At 55.1% G+C, this 27873-nt stretch overlaps 1 protein-coding gene and 1 long non-coding RNA gene across 10 annotated transcripts; one reads left to right on the top strand and one right to left on the bottom strand.

The window, feature by feature from the left end:
* The first annotated feature begins 1246 nt into the window (after positions 1-1246).
* LOC113935778 lies at positions 1247-25134 on the top strand. Its single transcript, XR_003524115.2, has 3 exons — positions 1247-1314; positions 2669-2997; positions 24708-25134. It is a non-coding gene; the product is annotated as an uncharacterized LOC113935778 (long non-coding RNA).
* MAP7D1 (MAP7 domain containing 1) lies at positions 4189-27873 on the bottom strand. Of its 9 annotated transcripts, XM_027618180.2 has the most exons (18): positions 27573-27869; positions 14252-14602; positions 13982-14050; positions 13229-13392; positions 12340-12454; positions 10793-10903; positions 9511-9633; positions 9248-9414; positions 9003-9154; positions 7915-8240; positions 7462-7639; positions 7238-7376; positions 6942-7046; positions 6640-6693; positions 6436-6478; positions 6244-6334; positions 5948-6141; positions 4189-5764 (listed from the first exon to the last, which is right to left on the bottom strand). In XM_027618180.2, the coding sequence occupies exons 1-18, from the start codon at positions 27616-27618 to the stop codon at positions 5754-5756; spliced, it is 2439 nt and encodes an 812-aa protein (XP_027473981.1). In that variant the 5' UTR covers positions 27619-27869; the 3' UTR covers positions 4189-5753. The 9 variants fall into 9 exon arrangements, with proteins under 9 accessions (XP_027473981.1, XP_027473971.1, XP_027473962.1 ...); XM_027618170.2 differs by having other exon boundaries at positions 7462-7612; positions 9248-9633; positions 27573-27873; XM_027618161.2 differs by having other exon boundaries at positions 9248-9633; positions 12349-12454; positions 27573-27872.

Here is a 27873-nt window from a genome sequence, read left to right as displayed (position 1 = left end):
AGCAACCATCTAAAGATTTTTTTTGGGCAATATCCACACCCAACATGGGGCTCAAACTCACAATCCCAAAATCAAGAGTTACATGCTCCACCTACTGAGCCAGCCAGGCACCCCTGTAGCAACTATTTAGAACTCAGGCCAATAAAATATTTTCGGGGGGAAGAAACATTTTTGGGGGGAGAAGCATTTTTAAACTGATATTGTTTAATGAAAAGCTGACCAATTTTTAGCCCTTTTTTTTTTTTGAGAGAGAGAGAGAGAATCTTAAGCAGGTCCCATGTCCAGCCCAGAGCCCTGTGCCGGGCTTAATCTCACAACCCTGAGATCATAACCTGAGACGAAACCAACAGTCAGACACTTAATGGACTGAGCCACCCAGACACCCCTATTTTTATTATGGTTCTTAAATTCTCTACAGGTGATATATCTTTATTGCCCACACCTGGGTAGGGCAGACCCCCCCCCACCCCACCCCATCATCATCCCACATTTGGTAGGCCACTCCCAGCAGTACCGGGATCCATTTCCCTCCTGGTAACTGTGGACCAGAGCAGAACGCCAGGGGGTGCCCTTTGCAGGCATTTAATTTCTCAACCCTTAATTTAAAGGACCTTCCCAAAAAGCTTCCCCTGACATTCTTTCCCCCTTTGAGTCTGAATCAAGTACATCTCCTTTATATTCCCATAGGACCCTGTGTCTGGTTCTATCGCTGACCTCTTACCCAGTATTACATGTCCCCAATTCTAGGCCATGGAAGTAAGGACTGGAGCCTATGAATTGGTGAGTGCTCAGTGTTCTGGCCAGTGCTCAGTTCTGGCCACGTCTAACATGGCCGTCTCGAAGTTAAGCGCTTTCAGGAAGGGGCTGGTAGTATACAGGAGGTGGTGTGGAGCTGCTCCAGGGCGTCAAGGGCCCTCAAGGTGGGGAGGGGGCCTTGCAGGTAACAAAACTCTTTTATTCTACGGGTCACCTCAAGGAACGTCTCACCCATATCACTAGCCCACTAGCAGGTGAGAAATTGGAGCTCACAGAGCTCGGGGGTATTGCTCACGGCTACAGAGGGACTCACTGGCCAGGCCTGGACACACACTTCCAGACCTCTCCGCCAGGACAACCCCGCCCCGTCCGCCCGCCACAGCCCTGCGTCCAGTCGGGGCAGCTCCGACCTCACCTAGCTTTGCCCATGTGCTCGTTTGACCGGGAGGGGGCGCCAGATGCCCGTTCCTGGGGAGGCCGGGGCCCGGGTGGGGGTGGAGGGACTGCTTCTTTGAAGGAGGCCCACCCGGACGGAAGCCGTGGAGCTGGGAAGCCCTGGTAAAGAAAGGGTGTGTGTTGGGGGCAGTTTTGTAAGAGAGCCGGAGTTCGGGAGCGTTGGCGGCTGGCTGGGACGCGGAGGAAAGGTCACTCGTTGCCTCCTTCGGGCCCTGCCTTGTCTGGCCCTGTTGGAGAAAGGGAGGGCTCTCCGGAGCGGAGGGCCGCTGCCATCCCCCTCCACTCCCAGGCTCGCTCAGGGCCTGGCGCAGACCGGACATTCCTAAGTCTCCGACGGGAAACCAGGAAAGAGACCGGGAGGCCAGCCTCCCTGCAGCCTGGGCCGGTTCTTCCAAAGCCCGCCCTGGCCCAGGACTTCCCGGAAGACCCCAGGCTCCTGAACACTGCCCCCCGCTGGAACTTCCCCCACACTCTTGCCTCCAGCCCTCCTGGCTCCTCCCACCCAGCCTGGGGGATCAGACCCACCCCCTTGAGCCCTGTACAAGAAATTGTTATCCACCGACTTCCAGGTCAAACCCGTGATCTGTCCCCCTAAACCGGGCTCTCTTCCCGAGTTCTCTCTCTCAACGAAGAGACCAGTATCCATCTGGTTATTTAACCTGGAAAGCTTAGAATCATCCTTGACACCTTTCTTTTTCATTCCCTGTGGCCAATCCATTTTTTCACCCCTCGTGTCCCGGTTTCCACCACTCACTGGCCAATTGCCCATCCTCTCTTATCAGAGTTGATGTTCTTGCCTCGACTCCCTACAGTGTCTCTTCCCCTCTCCACTCAATCCCTTCTCCAGGTGATAGCCCTGATAATCTTTTCAAATCATTAATCTGATCATGTTGCCCACCTGCTGAAATCTTTCTCGAGCTTCCTAGTGCTTTTGCAATAAAGACTAAATAAACTCTTAACATGGCCCACAGGGTCCTGCATGGCTGGTCCTTCCTACATCTCTGGCACTACCCGCCCTCTGTCTTTGTTCCAACTACATGGGCCGTGGTTGTCATAGGGCCTTTGCACATGCTGTTTCTTCCTCTGCCTAGAATCCCCCCCCTTCCCCGCCTTGTTAACTGCTACTCCTTCAGACCGAGGCTCCAGCATTGCTTTCTCAGGGACACCCTCCCTGACCTCCCTGACCAGGTCAGATCCCTTATGACTGACTCCTAGAACCACATACTTCTCCTTCACATATTTGTCATAGCTGTAATTGTTGATTTGTTTGCAGTATTACTTAAATAATGTCTGTTTTTTCTACTAGACTATAAGTCCCGTAGGGGCAAGGACCGTGTCAGTTTTTACTCACTGGAAGTCTCCAGCACCCGTGTACCTGGCACATACTAGGGACTCAATGTTTCTTGAATAAATAAGCAAATGAATGTTGCACACTTCTCTCCATCTCTATTTCCAGATGCTAAGCCTGTATCATCTCCTCTCTGGACCTTGGCAATCACTTCTTCACCGGTCTCCCAGTTTACAGTCAAGCCTCTACCGGTTTCCCAGCCAAGAGCAAGAGTGGTCTAATAAAAATGCCAGTCTGACCATGTCACCCTTCCCACCCCATTTCACAGCCTTCAGCGGCCTCCCCATGGCCCTTGGAATAAAATCCAAACTCCTGACCCAGCCTTACAAGGACTTGCACAGTCTGGCTCACCTCATGCCAAGCCCCACCTCCTCAACGGACCTTTCTTAATTCAACAAATATTGAGTGCCTATTGTACCAGGCCTGAGGATTTTGTGGTGAGTAAAAACAGACTCCTTCAGATCTGCTGACAGCCCTCCAGATCCTCCTTTCCCTGCAGGGCCTTTGCACATGCTTTCCCCCCTGTCTGGAAAGTGCTTCTCTCTCCTTTCTCCACATTCCTACTTTGCCCAGTCAGTACCTGCTCACCAGCCAGATCTCAAATGAAACACCATTTATTCAGGGATATGTTATCTGACCCCCTTCTTTGGTTCCTCTGTTAGATGCTTTTATTGCTTCCTATATTCAGTCTTCATGGCACTTACCGCATTTCCTATTTTTGTATTTGTGTGGTGATTTAGTTAATACCCACCTTCCCCACCGGGAGCTTCCATGTCTGTTTTTTTGCTTAGTATTGTATCGCTCTGGTGCTTAACTGGTGCTCCACACTATACTGAATGAATAAAGAAAGGAGTAAATGATTCCCTTGCAAGAGTTTTCGGAGGGCACTGCCGCCAGGGAAATGTCGGTGCCTCTGCCTCGGTGTGAATATGATGAGCTGGGATGGGGGGTGTGTGTGTTTGTGAAAAGGAGCTCTCACCAAGGAGAGGGCCAAGAAGCTATTAGTCCCTCCTTGGGGCTCCTGATCCCAACACCTGAGACTTGGCCCCGCCCACCTCCCACCCCACCCAAGCTCTCCGCAGCAACCCTGCTCCTGCCCCTACTCCTCAAGGGCTTTCCACATACTGACCCCTCCACCTGCACCTCTTCTCCCTGTTCTTTCTCCCATGGCTGGCTCCTCCTCAACCCTCAGGTCAAATTTACATGCTGCTCCTTTAGAACACACCTTCTCTGAGTAGGTTTCCCTGATATTGCTTATCCTTTCATCCAATTCATTTCCTTCTTTGAAATGGACATGCACGTATGTATTTATTGTCTGTGTCCCTGGATGAGTGAGAAGCTTTTGGTTACATCAAACAGAAAATCCAGCTCCATTGGCTTAAACAGTAAGTTGTCTGGTGGTAGGACTGGATTTGGGTTTGGTTAACTCAGTGGTCTTCTCAAGGACTTAGGTTCTCCGCATCTCCCTGCTCTGCCACCCTTGATGTTGGCTTTGTCCTCAAGTTGGTCAGCAGGATGGATGCAGCAACTCCAGCCATCACAGTCAACTTCATGTCATACAAGCAGAGTTTTCTCCCTTGTTATGTGTCTTAGTTAACTATTGCTGTGTTAACGAATCATCACAAAACTTAGCTGTCTAAAACAATATTTATTATCTCACAGTTTCTGAGGGCTAGAAACCCAGGAGTGGCTTCGCTCGTTGGTTCCGGCCGAGGAGCTCTCGTGAGGTTATTGTCAAGCTGTTGGCCGGGGCTGAAGTCATCTGAAGGCTTAGTTGAGGCTGGAGAAGCTGCTCCCAAGCTTATTCATGTGGTTGTTGGCAGGGGGCTTCAGTCTCTTGGCATGCAGGCCCCTCAGGCTGTTTGCAGTGTAGCAGGGGCCTCCTCCACAGAGGGTCCAAGAGCAGGAGAGTGACCAAAACAGAAGCTACAGTGTCTTTTATGACCTAACCTCTCATGTGACATGCCATTGCTTTGGCTGTGTTCTGTCGGTCACTCAGCCCAGCCCTGGTACAGCCTGGAAAGGGACTACACAGGGTGTGAACACGAGGAGGTGGGGTCACTGGGAGGACCTCATTTTTTTTTCTCCAAGAGTGAGGATGCCTCTCCTAGAAGCCCAAGAGGCTTTTCTTTATATCTGCTGATCACAGTTGGGTCGCATGCCTGTACCTAAACCAGTCACTCATGAGGGGTTGGGGACCATCATTTTTGCGTCATTACAATCATGATTCACCCCTGGGCCTAGGATCTACCTCTGCTGAAGCACAGAGGTGGGGGCGGGGGATCCAGGAGGAAGATGGCCACTTGAACAAAATCATTTGGGCAAATGGGAATGGATGTTGAGTAAGCAACTGTCTATGACACTCACCTGCTAGATTGCAAACCCTGTGAGAACAGATCTTTTCCTACTACTGCATCCCTACAACGTAGTCCGCTGCCTGGTACCATATTTGTTAAATGAATGAATTCATTACAAGATGGAGACCACATGCAGGAGGTCTAGAATTAGTACCGGATAGGGGCAGATATCACCAGGCCCTGGCTCCTTAAGTTCTTAGAAGGCAGGAGGCCACCTGCTCCCACCCACCACCAGCCCCAAGGATAGACAGGACTGGCAGAATTATTCTCACTTTATTTCTGGAGAAGTTTGATCAGATGCAATAACACTGATTCCAGGTGAGGGCAGGGGGCATGGGTACCCCTAAAGCAACCAGTATCCTGTGGCCCAAGGTGCCCCCCATCCCCAGACCTGGGTTCCCCCTCAGTGACAGTTAAATAGAGAGAGGAAGATCACCCCAGGGAGTCTTGGGAGGGTCTGCCTCCTGCACCCGCCCCCGACACGCAGAGGAGTCTGAGCACAAGCTATTTACAGTATTCACATCCACTGTACCCCACCAAACCAAGGCAAATACTACAGGTGGCCCCTCCCTGAGGGAGGAGGCCAGAGAGGCTGTGAGTGTATGTGTGTGTATTGGGGGGGGGGGGCGCGCGTGTGAGCACACGAATGCACTGAGGGACAGGATCTGGCTCCGGCCAAAGAGACATCAGTCTATAAGGTGCAGATTAAAAATAACAGAGGACCCACCCCCAGGGGCCCAGGCCACTTCTGGCTTTGTTCTGTCTCTTTCTCTTGCGGACGTCCTGGTAGATGATGCAGAGGAGCCCTCAGCTGCACCTGGATCCAAGGCAACCTCCTAAAGGACTTCTGGGGAGAAAGCAGGGGGGGAAACAGTCAAGGCAAACCATGCCTCCAAGCCCAGATGTCTGGGGGTCTTCAGGGTGGAGTGTGACAGGGCCTCTGGCAGAGCTGGAAGAAAGGGCAGGGCTGGGGAGTCTGGAGAAGGCTGCTGGGAGGGAAGTCAGGGGGCCAGGAGTCAGGGATCCCTACCTGTGACCTGTGGGGGCTGTACCACAGCTTTCTTGAGGAAGGCTTCTGCCTCTGCGAAGGGCAGGAGTGCCTCTGGCGTTCGGCCCAGACTCTTGTCCCCAGAGGGCCCCTTAGGGGAGAAGCCATTCTCCTGGTGTGCAGGGAGAGGCTGTAGGCCATTCACCAGGGACCCTGGCGACTCCTTGCTTGGCAGGCTGTGGATGCAGGGCCAACACTTAGGCACTCCCACCCCAAGACCACCCAGGCACCCCACAGCTCCAGTGTGATCCTGACTGCCCGCTCAGGGTAACTGGTACCTCCACTGAGGCTCCTGGGGGGCCAGCTCCTCTTTCTGCCCTGCCTCCTTCTGCAGCCCCGGGGGCCGAACCTCCCCGGCTTTCACAGGCTCTGTCACAGGGAAGGAAGGCCCATCAGTTAGGAGCTGGGGAGAGGAAGAAGTTTGAGGGTGGTGGCTAAGGGGATGGAGATGAGGGGAACAGGGCCTTTACCTGGGCTGAAATTGTTGGTTTGTGCCTCCTTCCTGTCCGGCTTCTGCTTGGAATTGGAAGAGCAGTCAGACTCAAGGGCTATCTGGCCCCCAGCTGGTTCTGGTGCTGACTTCTCCTCTCTCCCGGCCCAGACCCTGAGTGCCCCCCTCCCACGCGCCCCAGCTCTGTTCCTCACCCCCAACAGTGCCTTTGGGGAATCCTGACCTTGGTTTCAGCAGCTTCTGACTTCCGAGTCCTCTTCATTATCTCCTCCAGACGCTGTTTGGAGGCCCCACATCAGTTAGGCCCAAGTCCTGCCCTACGTGGAAACCTCCCACCAGCCAGCCCCTGTCCGGAATGTCCTTCCCAGGCCAGGAACCAGCACTCACCCCAACTCCTTCCCGACCGACCCTTTACAAGCCCGAGGGAGGGCCCACCGCCCCAGCCTCCACTGGCCCCGTAACTGAAGCGGGTACCCAGCGCAGAGCACGGCCCCGCCCACGGAAGCCCCGCACTGCTCTGCAGACCTTCTTGCGCTCTTGCCGCTCCTGCTCCTCCCGCTGGAAGTGCTTTTCCCGCTCCAGACGCTGCCTCTCCGCTTCTTCCCGGGAGCGAGCTTCAGCCTCTTCTTTCTGCCAAGGACCCCCGGCGAGCTCTAAGCAGCCGGATCCCCCCCCTCCCTCCGGGCCGGCCCCCAGCCCGCCCCCAGGAGGCGCCTGCACCCACTTTGCACTGCCGGCCGGCCGGCCAGCCAGCCAGCCCGCGGGGGGGGGGTCCAGGGGCGGGGGGGGGTCCGGGGGCGGGGGCGGGGGCGGGTGGGCACCTGCTTCTGCAGCCGCTCCTGTTCCTCCTGCTCCGCCTGCGCCTTCTCTCGGGCCTCCTGCTCCTCCCGCCTCCGGGCCTCCGCCTCCCTCTCGGCCCGAGCCTCGGCCTCCCGCGCGAGCTGTTCCTCCCGCATGCGCCTGGAACACAGAGGAAATTTGGGCTCAGTCCTGCGCTTCTCCCGCAGCCTCCATAAGGGCCCCCCCTCAGTCCCCAAGGGCGCACTTGTCCCTTTCTGCTTGTAGCCTCCGCTCCTGTTCCTCGCGCTCCCGCTGCTCCCGTGCTTGGCGCCGCTTCTCAGCCAGGAGCCGAGTGGCCTCTTCTCGGTCTGTGGTGCCAGCCATGGGTTTGCTAGGGGTCGTTGGTGGAGCAGGAGCTGGGGGTGAGGTCAGGAGAGCAGTATCTGGAGTGGGATCCAGGACCAGGAGTCAGCACACACCAGCTCAGGCACCTCCATCACCACTGCCTGCCCCAGCTTCCTGGACCTCAGGGCGACCCACCCACCCAACTTCTGCCATGGACTCAGAACGGTGTGTAGTCCTCCCCTTTGGCCTGTGTTCTGGGCCTGGACCTGCTGAGGGCCGGAGCCTCCAACACCCAGTCCCCAGGCACCTCTAGGCCCCTCTCTCTGACCACGTCTCCCACACAGGCAAAGTTGGCTTCCCTTGCCCAGCCCACCTGCAGGGATCTCAGCTGTGGGCTGCTCCTTCTGGGGCTGAGCTGGGGTGGGGGAGGGCACAGGCGAGGGTGCTGGTGAGGCTGGGGCTGCTGGCTCCTTCTCTTCACTGCTCTTGCTCTTGCTCTGGTTCTTGTCCACAGGTCCTGTAGCACTGAGGCTCTCCTTTGCCTCATCCTTCCTCCGAACCCGCCCCTTGGGTGATGAAGTGGTGCTCCGAGGGGATGGTGGTTTGGGGGGTAGAGCGTGGCCTGGCCCTGGGCTAGGGCAGGGAGAGGCAGGCCTGTGCCAGGATGTGGGGGAGGATGGCCGGGCCTTGGCCTTGGGGCTGAGAGAAAAGGAAAAGTTAGGCTTTGAGCACAGCGTCCACACACACATGTACACACGTACACACCCTCTGAGCATGTCATTCCCTCAGGAAAGCATCCCCGCCTCCCCAGGGTAGCTCAGCTCTCCCCACCTTATAGGCTCTCACAGAACCAGATTATTTCCTTTTAGAGCATATGTCCCAGTTTGTAGTCACATATTCATTTGTGAGTGTTCAATTAATGTCTGTCTCACTGATAGTCAGTAAATGAGAGCAAGAACTGAGGCCTGGCTTGGCTCCCCAACGTGTCCTCAGCGGCCAGAAAGGACCTGGCAGGTCCAGTTCATTTATTCAGCAGGTATGTGGCCAGTGCTTACCAGATGCCAGGCACTGTTCTAGATGCTAGGCTACTTCAGCCATCAAACACACACAAGGGGCACCTGGGTGGCTCAGTCGTTAAGCATCTGCCTTCAGCTCAGGTCATGATCCCAGGGTCCTGGGATCGAGCCCCCGCATCGGGCTCCCTGCTCAGTGGGAAGCCTGCTTCTCCCTCTCCCACTCCCCCTGCTTGTGTTCCCTCTCTCGCTGTGTCTGTCAAATAAATAAATAAAATCTTAACACACACACACACACACACACACACACACACACACAATCTGTCCGCAAGGAGCTTTCATTTTCATTCTAGGGGTGGGGGCCCAACAAATATTTGTGAATGGATGGATGCACGAAAGAAGGGCCGGGTGACGCCGGGGACGTGCAGGCCCCACCGCGCGTGCGCACCTGAGCTCCGCGGTGCCGGCGATGCCGGCGGACAGGCGCGGGCGCGGAGACGGCGGCAATGACTGGCGCTTCTTGAGGCTGCGCTCCCGGGCCAGGGCACTCTTCTCCTTCTCGTTTTCTCGCTCCTTGTCCTTCTTCTCCTTCTTCTGCACCTGGCGGGGAGGAGGAAGGAGAGGGGCGGCAGGGTTTAACGGCGCCGCGCTCCCTGCGCCCCGGCTCCCCGCCGCGCCTGCGCGCGCACTCACCGGGGAGGCCTCGGGCCGGCGGCGGACCAGGGCCGGGCTGCCCCCAGCGCTGGGCTTGCGGCGCTCCCCGCGCTCCCCAGCGGGGACGCAGCGGTGCGCGTTTCGGGGAGCGCTGCTCGGCGGCGTCAGGGGGCTGGCGGAGGCCGAGCGCGGGCACACCGGCACGGCTGCAGAGGGATGAGTGCGGTCGGGGTGCGGCCCACGAGCGAGGCTGGCCCCTGTCCCGCCCCTCGTAGGGGCTCTCCCAGGGCCGCTGCCCCTACCCTGGTCCCGGCCGTTGCGGGGCAGCGTGACCGCACTGCGACTCCGTGCCAGGAAGGAGAGGGTGGGTGTCATCAGGCGGTCCACGATGCTGCTCTCCCATGCGCTCAGCTGCAGGCTGCGATCTAGAAGGAGAATGCCAGGAGCAGGTTACCGCTGGGGGCCGCAGCAGGCAGGCAGAAGCCCAGGGGGACTGTTAGGTACCATCCGTGCCAAGCCCAGGGAGGCTTCCTCCAGGACCCTTACCCCAGTCAGATGGGGCCACATTTGTCTGCCCTGGGGCCTGACCTCCACTGCAGACCCAGGCAAGGAGAGGCTTCCCAGGGCAGTGTCCTGCACCGCTCGAGGGCCCCCTTTACCACTTTCCCTAGGTGAAAGACCCCCGTCTCCTCCCATCCCACTGCAAAGCACTGCTCCTCCTGCTACCAGAGGGCTGGCCTGGGGAGGATGACCCCATGAGTTGGGGACAGTGAGGGTCCTTGTGCTCCTAACGGAGGGGTGTCCCAGGCCAGACGGAGGCTGCTAGGGGGCCTGGCTGGCCTGGGCCACCCTGCTCTGTCCCCTCAGCTGCTGGGTTATTTTTAAGCCTCAGTCAGGTGGAGTCGGTACAGCAGCTGATTTGGTTGCTAGGCAACAGAACAACCAAATAAAAGCTGGAGAAACTTATAAATAACTCCTACCATGGCCCCTTCACATGTGAGCACCAGGGCATGGTGGGAACACAGGGCCATGCCACATTGGTCGGCCACAACTCTGGAGCCAGCTAAAGCCCCAGCTAGGGCTCTGAAGGCAGAGAGGGTGTGGGGTTGCTTGGGCCCCCCAGGGTGGAGCTGGAAAAAAGGGCCCCCTCTTGCACACACAGCACCCAGGCTAGTCTGGTGCTCAGGGGCAAGGCCACCTGCCTAAGGCTAGCCGAGGCCAGCTGGCAGTGGTTGGAGATGAGGCTGCCTGCCCATTCCCACTCTCCACCCCTACCCCCAACCCCACCCCCGCCCCCACCTCCACCTGCTGTTGAGGCCCCAGCCAGGCTTTCTGTCTGCTGGGACACTGCCCTTTGTCTCTGTTCTTCTCCCCTGCAGGGCACACCTCTGTCCTCAGGGTCCAGACCCAGACGCCACCACCAGCTCCCCTGAGGGGCGCAGAGCACTGAATGGGGTAGAGTGGGGATGGAGACCTGGCGTATGTGAGGGGTCCTGGAACCTGGGGTTCTTGCTGAGCTCTGGAGGAGGCTTGGTGGGGGGCTACAAGGGGCTCTGGAGGGAGGAGGGCTGGGCCTTCTCTTACTTCTACTGGGGGAGTTCCAGAGCGTGGCAGAGGACTTTGAGAGCCGCTTGTTGATTATAGAGTCCACGTGTTTAGGCAGGTTTACTGCCGACACGGAGCACCTGCTCCCACCTGGAGGGGAAAAGACACGGCATTAGGGCCGGGCCGGACAGGAGCCAGGGGGGGCACTGAGGCCTTCCATGCAGGATGCTCCGCGGGCAGGGTGGGAGAGGGAGGAGTGGGCAGGCTAGGAAGGAGAGGAGGAGGCAGACTTGGCTCTGGGAGGAGGGGGAGGATAGGGGACCAGAGACAACCTGGATTGGGGGAGCTGATGGAGAAGGAACAGAGGGAGAGGATGGAGCAGAACTAGAGAAACTATAGCCCTCCTGGCCAGGAAGCCATTCCCTAGGGCTGGGCGCTGCAACCCTTCCCCCACAGCCACCCAGCCTCGGCACTTGCTAGCACTGCCCCGCCAAGGCGCTATGGCTACAACACCCACGTACTGGGACAAATGCAGAGACATTCCTAAACAGAAGAACCCACAGTCACGGTCACACAAATCCACACATCCATAGGGGCACACAAAGACAAGTACATGCAGGCACAGGCATAGAGAGTAAAAGGTACACTTCCACATGCACATGTGTGTGCAGACATGCACAGACACAGAAACACAAACATTAACAATGTGTCAGACCCAGATGCACACAGGCACAAACACATCGAAGCAACTTAATCATGATATTTGTAGCAGCTGATGTTTGTTGGATGCTTACCATGTACCAGGCACCGTGCTGGGCACCACACACATGTTACCTCACTTGATCCTCCCAAACATCTACCTACAACCTCGGAGGCAAGTAGTATGGTTATCCCCATTTTACAGATGAAGAGCCTGACATCGAGATGTTAGAGGTCACACTGCAAGTGCCAGAGCTGGGGTCCTAACCCAATTCTGTCTGACTCGGGAGCCCTCACTGAGGTACACAAAGCCATAGACACACCAAGGCAAACAAACGCATACTAAGACACACAACACACAGATCCATGAGCACATACACGGAAAGGAACACAGCTGGAAATACTGCACTCTGCCATTACATAAAGACATCCAAACACAATGGGACATACATGCCAGCCAAGAACCAGACCCAAATCCTGATGGCCCTACACGAAGAAAACTCAGAGACACACATATCTACCTCCCAAGACAAGTTCACAAGGGGGCGACAGTTTTCTTAAATACCCAGTGTCTGCAGGGCATTAAAGTGTTCTTTTCTGTACCATCGACTAATAGTAATAACGGGAACAAAGAGGCTCATCTAAAACGACAGAGGTTTGAAGAGCAAACCAAACGAAGAGAATTCACCTCTGACTTGATAGCAGAAGTCCTTGGGAAGGGACAGTTTGGTTTACAAGACCATTCCAGAAGACACAAGTCACACGAAGCAAGGCATACCTGCTGCTGCAGGGGGCTGCCAACTGTTGGCACCGAAGCTCCTCCCTGGCCCCACGCATCAGGCCCCTGCCTCGCCCCCCCGTCCCCCCAGGCCCTCCAGCCCACTCACTGGTCTTACGTCCTGGGGAGCTGTGGTGCAGGGCTCCTGCCCAGGACCAGCGCTGCTGCCGGATTTCAGCCCAAGTCTTCTTCACTGACCGCTGGATGGCTGCTTCATAGCGCTCCTGGTGGGGTGAGGGGAGAGGGGAGAGGTCTGGGCTCAGAATCATTCAGCACACCTGGGAGAAAGGCCCTTCTCTCTGCTGTGACAATGTCTCTCCCACCCAAGTTTTCCCTGACTCATTGCAGGTAACCAAGGTTACTGAATCCTTGCTATGATTAAAGACCATTTGTAACAAATCCCTTCCAACTTGTTCTTGGGGAGCTTTTCACTGTTCTTGAGTCATTTCCTGGATGTACGAGCTGTTTCTCTGAGGATGGGGTGGGACTTTCCCTGCCTGAGGCTCCCAAGCGGGGCCATGTCCCCCTGGCCCTGAGGTCCTGACCTTGGGGCTACGTTCTCCTTTTAGCCTAAGCCCCCACCCCCCCACCCCTGCAGGGGCCCAGCCACTTTCTCCTTCCTTTCCTCACCAGGGCTCAAGCCAGGGCCCTCCTCCCACCCTGGAGCTCAGCACACTCACAGAGACACATGTCCGCATGCATGAAAACACACCCGCCTGGGACGCACACACAAATACTCGCACTGACACAGCTACAGGTGCCCCCCCCTTGCCCAGCATGCACAGAACCAAATGTATCTGCAGCCGCACAGATGCCCAGATGGTGCACACTCAGGGACACAAATGTAGATATGGATACGGATACTACCGCGTAGACACAGATGACGCCGAGGCGTGGACACAGGTATGCGTCCACACTGAGCCAGCGTCCACACGTGTGCGTGCGCGCACGTGTCCGCAGACCCGTGCCCCCCTGGTTAGCGATGAGCACGCACGCACCTTGTTCTTCTCCAGCTTCTGCCGCTGCCGCTCCTCCAGGGCTGCCCGGCGTTGCTCGGCTTTAAGCCTCTGCTCCTCCAGCCGCCGCCGGCGCTCCTGGAGCTGCTTCTCCCGCAACACCTTGGCCTTCTCCTCCTTCTCCAGCCACACTGCTTTCTTGGCCGCTGTGGGGAAGGGGCCCCAGGGGGTGTGAGGGGTCTCAGTCAAGTAAATGGCCTTCCCCGTTACCCTGGCCCCAGGTGGGTCTTTCTTCTGCCTGCTTGGAGGCGGGGAGGGGTGGGCCCTCTTCTCCCAGACTCCCCGCCTCATACTGAAGGGCTTCTGGAAGACAGGCTCAGGCCTAGAAGGAGGATTTCCCTGATGGAAGGTCTCTTTCTCCCCCATTGGCCTCATGGTTTCTTGGTGCTAAAGGAGACATGAGTTCTTTAGGGCCAGATCACCCTGTCTGACTTTGGAGCCTGCTGGACAGATTTCCACGTATTGCATGATTAAGAGCATGGGATTGAGGGTGAGATGAGGCTTCTGGGTCTGAATCGCAGGTATTTCACTAGCTGTGTGTGGCTTAGGAAAATGATTTCATCTCTCTGAGCCTCTGTTTCCCCAACCTCAGAATGGGTGGAGAGAATTAAATGGGATAATGCATGTACGGCTCTTAGCACAGGGCACGCAATTAAGCGTTCAAAAGTGTTAGTGCTGTGGATAAGAGATTGACGGTGAGGGTGGTAGGGATGATGACGCTTCTCCAGCACTCACCCAGATACTTGGCCCGTTCTTCTCGCCGCTCCTTTGCCAGCTTGTGTCTCTCTCCTGCTTTCTTTACATCTTAGTCAAGAGAATGAGAACAGACTTAGGTCAGAGGCTCGCCCCAAAAAGGGGAGTCAACCTCAGGGCCCGCCCCCAGGTCTCATCCCCATCCCTTTTATCATCTCCTCCCGGGCCCAGGAGATTCTCTCCAGTGGCATCAACCAGGGCTGGAGGCCTGAGCCGAGGAGTTTGGCCCAGGATGAGGGACATCATTTATACCTTGCTTGGTGGGAGGGCTGTCAGAGGCTTGCACTGCTGTCGGGGATGGCTGGCTGCTCCTTCGAGGAGGCCTGGCATCCCGTGGGCCTGTGGCTGGTGGGGTGGGTCCCCTGAGCTTCACTTCTGAGAAAGGAGACTCTTCCTGCTGGGGGGCTGATCTAGGCCCAATTGGCCCTGGGGGGCTCTCTGGTTCCAGTGGGAGTTCCTTAGAACTAGCGGCATTCTTCATGGCAGGAGGGGTGTCTGGGGGAGTGTCGGGGACCAGGGCTGACATCGGTGGTGGTGGCGGCGGCGGGGAGGGGTCACCTTCTGGAGAAGGTCTTGGCTCTAGGGGGGTCCTGGCTGCCACAGCTGGAAGACCAATACAAGAGAGGAGAGTCAGATAGCACATCCTTGCCATCAGCCCCACACGGAGCTCTCTCCCTCATCCAACTGACATCCATTCATTCACGCACCATGCTTACTGAGTTCCTTCTGTGCGCCAGGCCCTGTTCCAGATGCTAATGATACCATGGTGAAAACACAGCCCATGCTCCCTGCCTCTGTGGAGCTGACCTTCCGGCAGGTAGACAGACAAATAGCTATGCAGTTACAGCACAGAGTAAGGACTATGTCTGAGGGTAACACAGCAGAGGTGGTTAACCTATATTTGGGGGGCTTCCTGAAGAAGGAAAAACCAAGCTGAGAGCCAAAGGATGAGCTGGGGTTGACAAAGCAAGGAGGAGAGGGTTCTGGCAAAAATAAGAGCATCTCAGAAGGGGCAGAAGGGAGCAGGGTATATGGAAAGACTGAGAGAAAGTCGGTACCACTGGTTAATGCCCAGATTGGTAATGACTGGTTTCCATGTCTGCCTCCCCAACCTCTCTGCTTTACTTTGGGGCCATGGGGCCCACCCAAGGCCTGGTGCACAGAGGGTGCCAGTGCTGGGCACATGGGACTGGCCAAGAGGAAGGACATGAGCTTGGGCACAAGCGGGATGCGGTGTTGTTCACTCCCCCATGGGCGGGGCAGCCAGCTACTTTCACTTTGTCACCTTTTTTCCTTTCCCAAACACCCACAGATTTCTTCTTTTAAGACAATAATATTTCAAGGGGTGCCTGGGTGGCTCAGTCAGTTAAGTGTCTGCCTTCGGCTCAGGTCAAGATCCCGGCGTCCTGGGATCGAGCCCTACATCGGGCTCCGTACTCAGCGGGGAGCCTGAGCTTCTCCCTCTCCCTCTGCCTGCCTGTCTACCTACTTGTGATCTCTCTCTCTCTCTCTCTCTGTCAAATAAATAAATAAAATCTTTAAAAAAATTTAAAAAAAGACAATAATATTTCAAGATCCCTGTAAAAGACAGCCAAGTGCCAAGTAAGGAAGCCATGTGATTTGGTACGGACCTGTATATGCACACAGGTGAGCATGTATGTATTCTGGAGAGTTGAAAGACAGGCCGGTTCTGATTTTAGTACCCCAAGACAGGAATGGACTGCATGCTTCCCCAGCAAGTAACCTTGGTGAAGCCACTCCACCTTTTTTTTTTTTTTTTTTAATTCATTCGAGACAGAGATACAGAGAGAGAGAGAGAGTATGAGCAGGGGGAGAAGCAGGCTCTCTGCTAAGCAGGGAGCCCAACATGGGGCTCGGTCCCAGGACCCTGGGATCATGACCTGAGCCGAAGGCAGACGCTTAACCATCTGAGCCACCCAGGCGCCCCAACCACTCCACCTTTTTTAAGTCTCACTTTTCACATCTGTAAAATGGGGATAATGAGCCCAAGCTAGCAGGGATGTCAGGGAAGTGCCTGGCAGAATTCATGTGCCAGCAAACACCATTTCCTGCCCTTTCCCTGTGGGTCTTATAAAGCTCTACATGTTGAGCCCTGCAGTCATCTGCTGCTACTGAGCACTGAGGGGAACAATGGGGACCCGGCCCCCGAAACGCAGGCTCAGGGAGCAGGGCCAGGGTCCGTGAGAAGCTCTATCTATGGAAGCATTTTTTACTTTTACTGGATGTCTCCACCAACTAAGTCCTCTCCTCTGGGAAATCTGGCCCTCTTGGGAGGTGGCAAACCCCTACCCCTGTGGGTGACAATCTGTGTGTAGGGAGAGGACGCTCCCAAGGGGTCACGTTTGGGAGTCTGGGCACCTTTTTCAGGGAGACAGGTGTCCTGTGGCTGAATGTGGGCTCTGAAGGCAAACTCTTTGCATGTGAATTCTGGCTTCCCCATTAAGTGTGTGACCTTGGGCTAGTTACAGACCCTCTCTGTGCCACAGCTTCTGCCGCGGGGTAGGGATAGTACCTATCTCACAAGATTGTGATTTTAGTGATAATAATAACCCTTAACAGTTACATAGTTCTCAATTTCTCAGCTTCCTATATTCAAAGCATTTTACACATATGTTTCAGTTCTCACTGACAATTACTTATGAAGGAGGCACTATAAATATCTTTTTTATAGATGGGGAAAGTAAAGCAATTTGAGGTCACTCAGTTGGTAAGTGAAGGAGCCTGGACTTGAACCCAGCGTCTGTCACCAGAGCCCAGGCTCTTACTAGTTACAGCCTCCTGCTTCTGTTTAAGGCCGTATGAAGTAATATGTGTTATGCAACAAAATCTGAGGCTCACAGTTTTTCCCTATTCCCTCCCTTGCAGCTTCCTGGGCTCCAGGCAAGGGCCCCAGCTGAGGCCCTGTCTCCCTAAGGGCCCGTCCAAGTTGGCCAGCCCCTAGGTTCCATGACAGCCCACCCCACTTTCCCCACACCAGCTGCAGAAAGCTGCCTGGCCCGGATTAGTCTACCTCCCAGACACCTGCAAACTCTATTCCAACTCCAATGGGCAATATAACTAGAGGCAATCGTTTAGTGAGCGTTTGCTATATACTGGGAACTGAGCTAGGCCTTTGTACCCCTATCCTGCATCCTTCTTTGAGCTCTGAGAGGCAGAGATTCTTATCCCCATTATACAGATGAGACGGTCAAAGCTTACCCCATGAAGTGATTTGCCCAGGGTCATAGAACTAGCATGTGGCCGAGGCAGGATTTGAACCCGGGACTGTCTGGGGCCAAAAAGCTTAGGTGTGAGCATGCTAAGCTTGAAGGCTGAGGGTGAGGCCTGTTTACTGTCATTCCCCTAGCACCTGTGCGTGCTGCGGGTGTTGCAAGGAAAACTGGTAGGCGGATGTTTGCCTACACCTAGGTAAATCACACCCACCAGGCAAGACACCGAATCTCCCAATAGGTCCCAGCTAGCTGTGTGCAGCTTGAGAGGAGGAGGTGGGGGGATGAGGCCTGGAGGGACCTGCACTCCAGTGTCAGATGCAGTGGAGTAGGAAGAAAGGTCCTAGGCTTCAGAGTCAGACAGGCCTGGGTGGGAAACCCCAGCTCTGCTGTGGGACCTTGGGCAAGCCCTGAGCCTGTGTGAGCTTCAGTTTTCTCACTGAGTTGTTGGCACCAACAGCGAGTAGGTAAGCATCTCTGGTTCCTGGCAGGGGTTCAGTAAGTGGCACCTGCCCAGAGGAATCTGTCCACTTCTCCCGATCTCTGGTACAAGAGCCCATTTGAGTCAGGCCTTCACCCCCACTGCTCCATGACACTGCTCTTCTCAAGGTCACCAGTGAACATTGCTAAATCAGCACGCAGCCGTGTCCCCAGCTCCTAACTTGATGGGCCTTCCTTCCCTGTGACAGAGCCTGTGAAAGCTGGGGAGGCTCGTCATGGTAACCGAGGGGCTGCGTTTGACACGGTTGATCCCTTGATGCTCCTTGAACACTTTTGCACTTGGCTGTGAAGACAACACACTTTCCTGGTGTTCCTTCTACCTTGCTGGCTGTGACTTCTCAGGCTTCTTCGCGGATCCCTCTTTAATTGCCTAACCTCTTAGCGCCAGGTGCCCCAGGCTCCGTGGAGCATCTCATCTCCTTTCCGTCTGCATGCACTCCCTTGGTGACCTCATCCAGACTCATGGCTTTAAATACCACTGCTCTGCTGATGACAACCAAGTTTGTGTCTCCAGCCCAGACCTCTCCCTTGAGTTCCAGTTTCGCTCATGCAACTCCCTATTTGACACCCTTGCGTGTCTTACAGACACCCCAAATTGAACACATCCCAAACTGAGCTCCTAATCTTCCTCCAAGAACCCTGCTTCTCTCCCAGTTTTTCCCCATCTCGGTCAGTGGTAACCCCGTCCTCCCAGGTTCTCAGGCCAAAAATCCAAGTCGTTTTGGAATCTTTTCTTATCTCACACCCCACATCTAATCTCTCAGTAAATCTTTTTGGCTCAGTGTGCAAAGTATATTCTGAATCCAATCACTTCTCACCATCTCCAATTCTATCATCTTAGTTCAGCCACTCTCATCCCTTATAAAGACTCCCTGCTGGGGTGCCTGGCTGGCTTAGTCGGTGGAGGTGGAGCATGCTCTTGATTTCGGGATTGTAAATTCAAGCCCCACGTTGGGTGGAGAGGTTACTTAAAAAATGAAATCTTAAAAAAAAAAAAAAGAAGATTCCCTGCTGCCATTTTCTGTTCCCCTTTCATCTTTTCTCAACACAGCAGCGGAGCGATTCTGTTTAAAAATAAGTTAGATTGGGGCGCCTGGGTGGCTCAGTCGTTAAGCATCTGCCCTCGGCTCAGGTCATGATCTCAGGGTGCTGGGACTGAGTCCAGCATCGGGCTCCTTGCTCCGCGGGAAGCCTGCTTCTCCCTCTCCCACTCCCCCTGCTGTGTTCCCTCTCTTGCTGTCTCTCTCTCTGTCAAAAAATAAATAAAATCTTAAAAAAAAAATAAATTAGATCAAGTCACAACCCTGACAAAATCCTCTGAAGAAGCCCTATCTCTTGGGGAGGAAAAAACAAAGGCCTTACAATGGTCTCTGAGGACCTTCAGGATCCCCCCCCCGCCCCTTAGGCCCATTACCTCTTGGGCCTCATCTCCTCCTCCTCCCCGCCCCCACCCCAGTCTTCCAGCCGCTGTTCCAAGCATGCTCCTACTGCAGGGCTGTGTACTCGCTGTTCCCTCTGCCGAGATCCTCTGCCCCCATATTGGGGCGCTCCCTCACCTCCTTCAGGCTCTTATGCCAATGTCATTTACACCCTCCCTGACCCTATTTAAAATTACAAACTGCAATGAAGTCTCCCTCCCCTTTCCAACTGTATGTTTTCTTTCCAATTCTATTTTTCTCCCTAAATATTAATACCATTTTAACACTGTCTCCCACCTTTAGAAGATAATCTCCACCAGGGCACATATATGTCTGTTTTGTTAGCTGTTCTGTCTCTAAGGCCAACAGGGCCTGCACATAGGTGCTCTACAACTACCTGTTGAATGAATAAATCAACGAACTCCACCTTGGCTGATACCATCAGCATCTCTCCTACCTGGATGACTACAGAGTCTCCCCACTGCTCTCCCCACACCCATTCTCACTCTGCTCTCCATGGAGCAGCCAGAGTTAAGTGTTTGCAAATGGAAATCTAATCATGGTACTCTTCGACACTTGAAACCTCTCAGTGGCTTCTCATTGCTTTAAAGATAAAAACAAAATTCTTGAACCCAAACTATAAGTCTGGCATAGTCTGAAGTCCCTGTTCTTATCTCCTGCATCTCTTGAATCTCTTCTCCATGCTCCCCACTTGCTTTCTGCACTCCAGCTACACTGACCTTTGAATTATGATAACCATTCATATTCCCTTCTGCCACAGGGCCTTTGCACATGCACTTTCTACTCTTTTCTTAGTTAACCCCCATTTAGCCTTCAGATCTTCACTCGGACATCATTTCCTCAGGGAAGGCCTTCCCTGGCCTCTCAGATCAGGATAAACTCCTTCATTCTATACAGTCATGGCTTCGTGTGCCTCTTGTTTGGAGCACTGTGACTGTTACAATTTTCAACTTCCTTAGTGTGCTTCTCTTGTTATTGTCAGCCTCCCCTTAGACCAAAAGGAAGCCCTATAAGAGCTGGGCTATGTTTGCTTTGCTCACCACCACATCACCAGCAGATGGTATTAATGAGAATGAGAATAAAGTGCTGTACTCGAGAGCCACCCCAGCCTAAAGCTGTGCATGGAGAAGGAGATATTTACTCTAATAAAGAATAAATCCATGTGGTAATTTATTGCAAAGGGATAGACACTCGAAGGGAAGAAAAACAACTCCATCTCAATTGAATTTGGGCAGCTTCCTGGACTAAGGCACTCAGGTAGAAGTTAAAAATAATAATAAATGTTTGACTTCAGCAGCTCAACAAGAAAGACTTCTCGAGAAGCAAACGGGACATCTGGAACTCTTCTTTTGACCTGGTGGACTATTGACCCTAAATACAAATATTTTTCTCAGAAGCATGCCAACATTGATGAAATGCCATTGGGACAGTGTTACCCAGAACAAATTATAGTAAGCCAAATTAATTACTTGGTTAGTTATCTTTTTTTTTTTAAGATTTTTTATTGGGACACCTGGGTAGCTCAGTCAGTTAAGCATCTGCCTTCGGCTCGGGTCATGATCCCAGGGTCCTGGGATCAAGCCCCACATAGGGCTCCCTGCTCGGCGGGAAGCCTGCTTCTCCCTCTCCCACTCCCCCTGCTTGTGTTCCCTCTCTCACTGTGTCTCTCTCTGTCAAATAAATAAATAAAATTTAAAAAAAAATAAAGATTTTTTATTTTTTTATTTGACAGAGAGAGAGCACAAGCAGGGGGAGTGGCAGGCAGAGGAAGAGGGAGAAGCAGGACCTTGTGGGGCTCGGTCCCAGGACCCCGGGATCATGACCTGAGCCAAAGGCAGATGCCTAACCGTCTGAGCCACCCAGGTGCCCTGGTTAGTTATCTATATGGCATGGTTAAACCAATTTCTGATTATTCCTATTTTCACTCATCAAATGTGATCCTTCAGCCACTGTATTTTCTTTTTAGTCTGTGTCAAATTGTGAGGTTTTAGCCACTGTTAGTTTTATTTTGCGAAGCTGATATCTACCAGAAGTATTTGTTAAGAACTGGATAAGAGACAGATAGTTTGTATTTATTTCTTGGCACAAAAAGCATTCCCTGGGCAAAGGTTGCAGAAGTTGATCATAGGGTCAGTAAGTCTTGTCTTCTCAAGAGCCCCAATAAGGAACTGTACCTGGGGTCTGCTGAAAGATCTGAGCCAAGTCTCTCAGAGGGCCTGTCCCACGTCTCAGGGTGCTTACTCCCCATCTCCACCCCCTGGGAGCTGGTAGTCCCTTCCTCTGGCCCCTCCGTTCCTCCCATACCAGCAACTGCTGCTGGGCCAAATACTCCTCTCACCACACTGATAACTCAGTCTGGTTTTTCTGTTTGCCTGCTGCCCCATCTCTGCCAGCATGAGAGCTCATGGAGAGAAGAGACGGGGTCTTGCTCCTTTTTCAAGCCCAGGGCTTATCTAGGACCTGCTGGCCAAGAGCAGGGGTTCTGTGTCTGTTTAATGAACACATGGATGGATAAGTGTGTGGACTGATGGGGGTACTGCGGAAAGCCACCTAGCCAGCACATTGTCAAACCCCGGGCTGCTCCAAAGCCTAGCCTCCCTAACCCTAAAGGTCCTGCTCATATCAGAGCCCTGTGTGTGCCCTGCCAGCTCCTGAACTCAGGAAGGGAAACGAGGTAATTTATCGAAGACCTACTGTATGCCAGGCACTTTTCCTCATCTCATCTCATTCTTATGACAGCCCTAAAAGGAAAGTTCTATGGATGGCCCCTGTTTCACAGGAGAGAAAACTTACTCAGACAAGTTAAGTGAATTGCTCATGTCAGCATCAGAGGTAGGATTTGAACCCAAGGTTATCTGTTGACAAAACCCTTATGTCATACTGTTTCTAGTAGGTGTCACATCACCCCTCCTCGAGGCTCCTGCCTGTTCCCTGAAGAAGGAAGTAATTCGGTGGTTCCCTCAGGGAGGTTTCCCCCAAGACGGTGAAGGGCGCAGGTGGGGCAGGCAGGAACTGAGCTCAGAGGGCAGGAATGCAGGGAAGGCAGGCTCCTGCCCAGGCTGGCCACCAGGAGGCAGGAAGTGAGGCACCTGGGTAGGGGGTGGGGGGGTGGGGTGAGTGGCCGTCCTCCAGGGGGCAGAGCAAAGGAGCACCAGGGGAGAGCCAGCGGAGTGCTGGGAGGAGACAGCACCCCTGGGCGGGGAGCATGGGGAGCAGAGGCGCGAGGCAGAGAGAGAGGACACAGGACAGAGCGGGGCACCTGTAGCCAGAGCCCTCTGGCTCTCACAGCAGCTCCTTGGGTGGCAGCACTGGGCCAGACAAATGAAGATGGCAAGGCCAACAGAGGGGCAAAGACATGCAGAGAGACAGAGTACACACCACAGAAAGAGAAAGACACTTAGACAACGTGGACAGAGCCTGAACAATGGCGAGAGACAAGACACATCCTTTTCTCCCTCCTCTCTCTCCTATATACACAGGAATCAGATTTCGTGGGATTTGGAACTCCACACACACACACACACACACAAACACACACAGCCAGGCGCCCCCTCCGAGGCACAGAGGAAGCCTCAGAGACCCACACAGCCCTCAGACACAGTGTCCCCAGTATACTTGTACAGCCTCATCCAGGTCAAGTCCTCCCTGCCCCTTCTGGGCACTCCCTTACCTGGGCCCAGGGCAAGTCCAGTTAACAGCTGCAATAGCTAACACCGTGTCAGGCCCAGCTCAACACTTTAAACACATCAGTCCCTATCATCCTCACCACAACCCTATGAGTTAGACGTTATTAACCCATTTGACAAATGAGGAAACGGATTCAGAGAGCTTAAGACACGTGCTTAAGTCACATAGCTGGTGAGTATCAAAGCTGGGGTTCGGGCCCGACGCAGCGTGACAATCTGTACCTTCACTCTGTTACCCAAAGGGGGCAGCCTCCTGGGTTTCCCTGCCTGGAGAGATCTGAGCTGGGAGGATGAGGTTGGGGGCAGGGGCGGGCCCCGGAAGGACAAACTCTGAGAGATGCCTGATTGTGGGGCTGGGACAGAGGGAACCCTTAGGGGGCAGCATTACTCCCAGCCTGAATAGAGCTGAGCCAGCTCTGAGAGAGAGTGAATGAGGAGGGGGCAGCCTGCTCCAACAGTCCTCAGAACCTGGGCCACAGGCCCTTAGCAGCAGGGCACTGGGGCCAGGCCATGGGCCTCTGTGAGAGATAAAGCTGGATCACAATTGAGACAGCAGATCCGAAGGAGCTCTCTGGCCTGGTTGGCGGCCATTGTTCCCAGCCTCCAATCAGGAGCACCCACTTCCTGTTATTTTAGGCGGCAGGAAATGACCCCATCCCGCAGCCCAGGCCCCACCAGGGCCCTCCCTCAGCCCCAGCAGGTCGGCCTGCGCTAGGGCCTAGAGGCTCAGGGCAGAGGCCTGAGGGTGGCCTGCTGGCTGGACTCTGCCACCACTGCCTGGGTCCAGGGCCTCCTTCTGGTCTGACCTCCTCAGACTCCAACCTGACAAGAGGCACAGGGGACCCAGGGCTCTGCTGGCTCTACCTCTGCCTGCCAGAGAATGGATCATGGGGTCCCTAAGACCAAGATGCCTATAGATCAGTCATGCCAGGGAAGCAAGTCAGAGTCTATCGCTGGCTGGCTCAGCCATGATAATTCAGCCTAGAGGTTTGGTGCAGAGGCTTTAGAGTCAGATGAACCTGGGTTCAAATTCTGCCTCTGCCAGTTCCTAGCTGTGTGACTTTAGGCCAATGACTTCCCTCTCTGATCCTCATCTGTAAAATGAGGATAATAGTAGGCCCTACTCAGGGATTGTTTTGAGAATCAAATGAGACCATGCACATGATATGCTAAGCACTATACCTGGCACGGAGAAGGCCCTTAATAACTAGGAGTGGGAGATAAGTTGGACTCATCCCTGGTGAGGGGGCACATCTCCTCTTACAAGTGGGTAGGAGCACTGATGGTGGTATAGCAACATCACGCTCTCTACCCCCTACCAGGTCAGGCTCTCTGCTCGCCTCAGGACAGAGCTGCAGCTGAGAGGTGGCGGACCAGACAACCAGACGTCGAAGGCTGTGCCCTGGGGTGCCAGGCAGCGCTACCACAGCCAACAAAGCTGCTTTATCTGGGCCTGGCCCCTTGGCTCCCTGACTTGTCCCAAGGCCCAGTGGGGACTCAGGGACATGGCTCCCTGCGGCTTGTGGCCTAAGGTCTAGTGGTCAGACCTGAGACCTGTCCTGGCCACCCTCTAGTGCCGCAACTCTAGTCAGGGCCCTGCTTTTAGCTCACTCCCCCCACCCACAGCTGATGCTCATCCTGAGGGAAAGGGGGAGTGCACTGGCCTGGTGCCCCTTCCTCCTCATTTGCATATGCATGACTGCACATTAGGGGCTCATTAGAGGCTCATTACTGGGCCCACCAGCCCAAGGGGGGACGAAACTGTCCATGGGAGGCACCAGTTAGGCTGGCTGCCATATGTAGAGACATAGCCCATTGTGCCAGTCTTGTCAACTTCTACTCGTCCTTTTAGGTTCACCTGAAACGCCTCCTCCTCTGTGAAGCCTTCCACAAGCAGAGCCCACTGACCACCATATCACCAGTATACCTGTGGGGTTTCCCTACCCTGAGCACATCTGCTTCCCTCATTGGACCGGGAGCTCTCAGAAGGTAGTGACTCTGATTCACTTCTCTGCCCTCCGTGTAGACAGCACTGATGGCACGCACCAGCATGTTGTGCTGGACAGCCGTCTGCACCCACCTCCCAGGGGCTCTCTTCTACTGCCACAGCCCCCCTCAAGCACGGGGGCCGCTCTGCTCCCCAGATCCACCCTGGTTCATATGTGTCTAGAACTCCCCTCTCCCTGGCCCTCTGTTCCATATTTACCTCCTGAAATTCTAATTAATCACACCTCCTCCTCAGGCCTCCAAAGGAATTAAAAAACAATAACAACAAAAAACAGAGTTTATTGACCGCTAATGATGTGCCCGGGCCTAGGCTAAGTGTTTCATGTGTTCATCTAATTTAATGATCCCAATCTCTCCATGAGATAATTTCTAGCATTATTCTCATTTTATAGATGGGAACATTTAAGACTCAGTTTAAGCAACATACCTAAGGTCACACAGTAGTAGGTTATGTTTGATTCCAGAGTCTACATTCTTAAGCAAACTGGCTCCCAATCCCTGTTCTCACCTCCCCCATGTTTCATACCTCCCTGTTGGCACCGGTTCTGATGAGCATAACCACAATAATGGTAATAACACTGTATTGTGGGCATCTATGTGCCAGGTTCCTTTAGGTACATCATCTCTAACCCTCACACTAACCCCACAAGGTTTGGTAACACCATCTCCATTTTCCAGGGGCATAAACTGTGACTGGAGGAGGCAAGTCACTGGCCCCAGTCCACACCTGTTCCCTACTCCATGTTGCCTCCTGGAAATGCTCAGGAGGCAGGGGAAACTCAAGGATGGCAGGGATCATGCCATGTGCACTCAGTGTCTCAGCCCCATGCCTCAGACTCAACAGGGTACATGCAGTGGGCACCACCTTTATTCCCTGGAAGCCCTTGGCTTGGAGGGGGCCCCTGTCACCTTCACCTTCTGTGTAGGGATTCACCATCAGCCTGATCTAGGTTCTCATGTAACTCCATTAAGGCCCCTGTGTATAGAAGAGTCTTCCCAACCCAGGACCCTGTATGCAGACCCCCTCAGGCTCCTCAGTACAGCCAAGCATGTCCCCCAGGCCCTCTCCTTCAGTCAGGCATCCCACCCAAGTGCCTTAATTATAAACCAGACACTCACTCAGGCCCTCATCTGTGGCCCAGTCATCAGGCCCATTCAGGCCCTGATGTACGCACCAGTGCCTGCGCCCATTAGATGCCGAGGGCCAATAAGCAGATGAAATGGACCCAATCTAGGACTCCCTGGGTGTCCTGTCTCAGGCTTAGCAGAGCCAAGACTGATCCAAGTGCCACTGTTCCAGCACAGTCTACACACCACCCCAACCACAACAGTCTGATTAGCTCCCCCACCACCATCACCTGCGTCCCTCAGCTCCCACACCCACACCAGCCCCTGGAAGCACCCACGCTGGCATGGGGAAGAGCCCACCCACAGCCCAGTGCCTCCGCCTTGTCTTGGGCTCTCCGCACCCACAGACACTGTTTCATGCTGAGCCCACGCCCCAGGGGTCAGGGAGGTGGCAGGGATTAGGCTCTAGGACTTTACGGAGGTGTGAGGTTGGGGCCGCCTCCCCCCTGAGTCAGTGGGAACAGAACTTGGGTCCTCAGTAATCATGCTCTCCCCTCCCCTTCCAGGAAGAAAGAGAAAGAGAAATCCCTCCCTCCAACACCAGGCCCAACCAGAAACCTGTCCCCACCCCCTCATCAGCTGCTCCCAGATCCGAATGGGATTTGCAGAAGTCCTGGGCACTGGTGGTTGGTGGGGTGAGGGGAGGGGAGGGTAGCTTTGATGGTCTTCTGGGGCCTGGAGTGTGTGTAAGGGGGCGGGGGTAGGCATCCCAAGCTTCAGGCTGAGGAATGATGTGGCAGGTCCCGGGAGTGCGGCCTTGAGCCTTCACCTCATTCTCGAGAGAGACTCGGGCCTGGAGAGGCTAGGAAGGAGGGTGGCAGGATACGCAGCTTTACTTCTGCCCCCTTCCTCCCCAAATCCGGCTGGGTGGGCTCCGGAGCAGGCCCTGGCTGCACAGGAGGCGGCCCACTCCTCAGCTCCCGCCCTCGCCCCAAACAATGCCGCCTCCCCCTCCCCCTCGTCTTTATCCCGCGGGTTACTTGGCAGCCGCCGCTCGAGACCTCCCCTTGCCCTCCCCTCCATTCCAGGCCGGCTCGCAGCAGCAACAGGCCCTTTGCGCGGCAGCTGGAGAGACGGGGTGGGGGCAAGGTCTGGGCCAGGGCCTGGGCGTGGGGGGCGCCAAAGGCCTAGGCTTTGGTATGCAGGACTCCAGGCCTGAGAATCCGGACCCCTAACACACACATTCAGGCTGGGGTCACCCTTGCCCACCCGGGATGAAGAGGGGGACAGACGTCCCAGTTCAACTGAAGAGGGCCATCAGGGCCGGAAAGGGGGTGTTGGCGGGGCAACCGAGGTGGCACTGGGCCGGGGCGGAAGGGTCACCCCAACAACTCCGGAGCGGGGTCCTCGAGGATCCCGCCGCCCAGGGCGTCCTAGCGCCCGGAGTGGGGGAGGGGGCAGCTGTCAGAGGATGCGTCGGTGGCCCCGAGCCGCCGCCGCTGCAGCCTTTATTTTTAAACTTCCAAGTGGTCAGAGGGCGCGGCGGGGGAAGGGTCCCCGCCCAGCGGGTTGGCCTCCTCCTCGGCCTTCCCGAGGCCCCGCGACCTCCCCCCATTTCGCCTCTGCGTGGCTCCCGGCATACCTGGGGGTGCGCCGGCACCCAGATCTGCATGTGGGCCACTCTCCATGGCCGCGGCGTCACTGGGGGTCTTGGGGTCTCAGCGGCGACGGCGGCGGCGGCCGGCGGCCAGGACAGGGGTCCCGCGGCGCATCACGCCCGGCCCTGCCCGGCGGGCAAGACTCGGAGGCGGAGGCGCTCCGGGGAAGGTCGGGGCTGCCTCAGCTGGTGGCCTGCGAGGCTCGGAGTCGCCGGCCGCCCAGTGTCTGTCGGCTCCAGCCGCGATCCCGTTCCCTGCCCGGCGCCGGCCCAGTCCCGGCCGCGG

This window comes from Zalophus californianus, chromosome 4 (assembly GCF_009762305.2).
Source record: "Zalophus californianus isolate mZalCal1 chromosome 4, mZalCal1.pri.v2, whole genome shotgun sequence".
Taxonomy (NCBI): Eukaryota; Metazoa; Chordata; class Mammalia; order Carnivora; family Otariidae; genus Zalophus; species Zalophus californianus.
The sequence above is the reverse complement of the archived record's forward strand: the minus strand, read 5'-3'. Positions and strand labels throughout refer to the sequence as shown.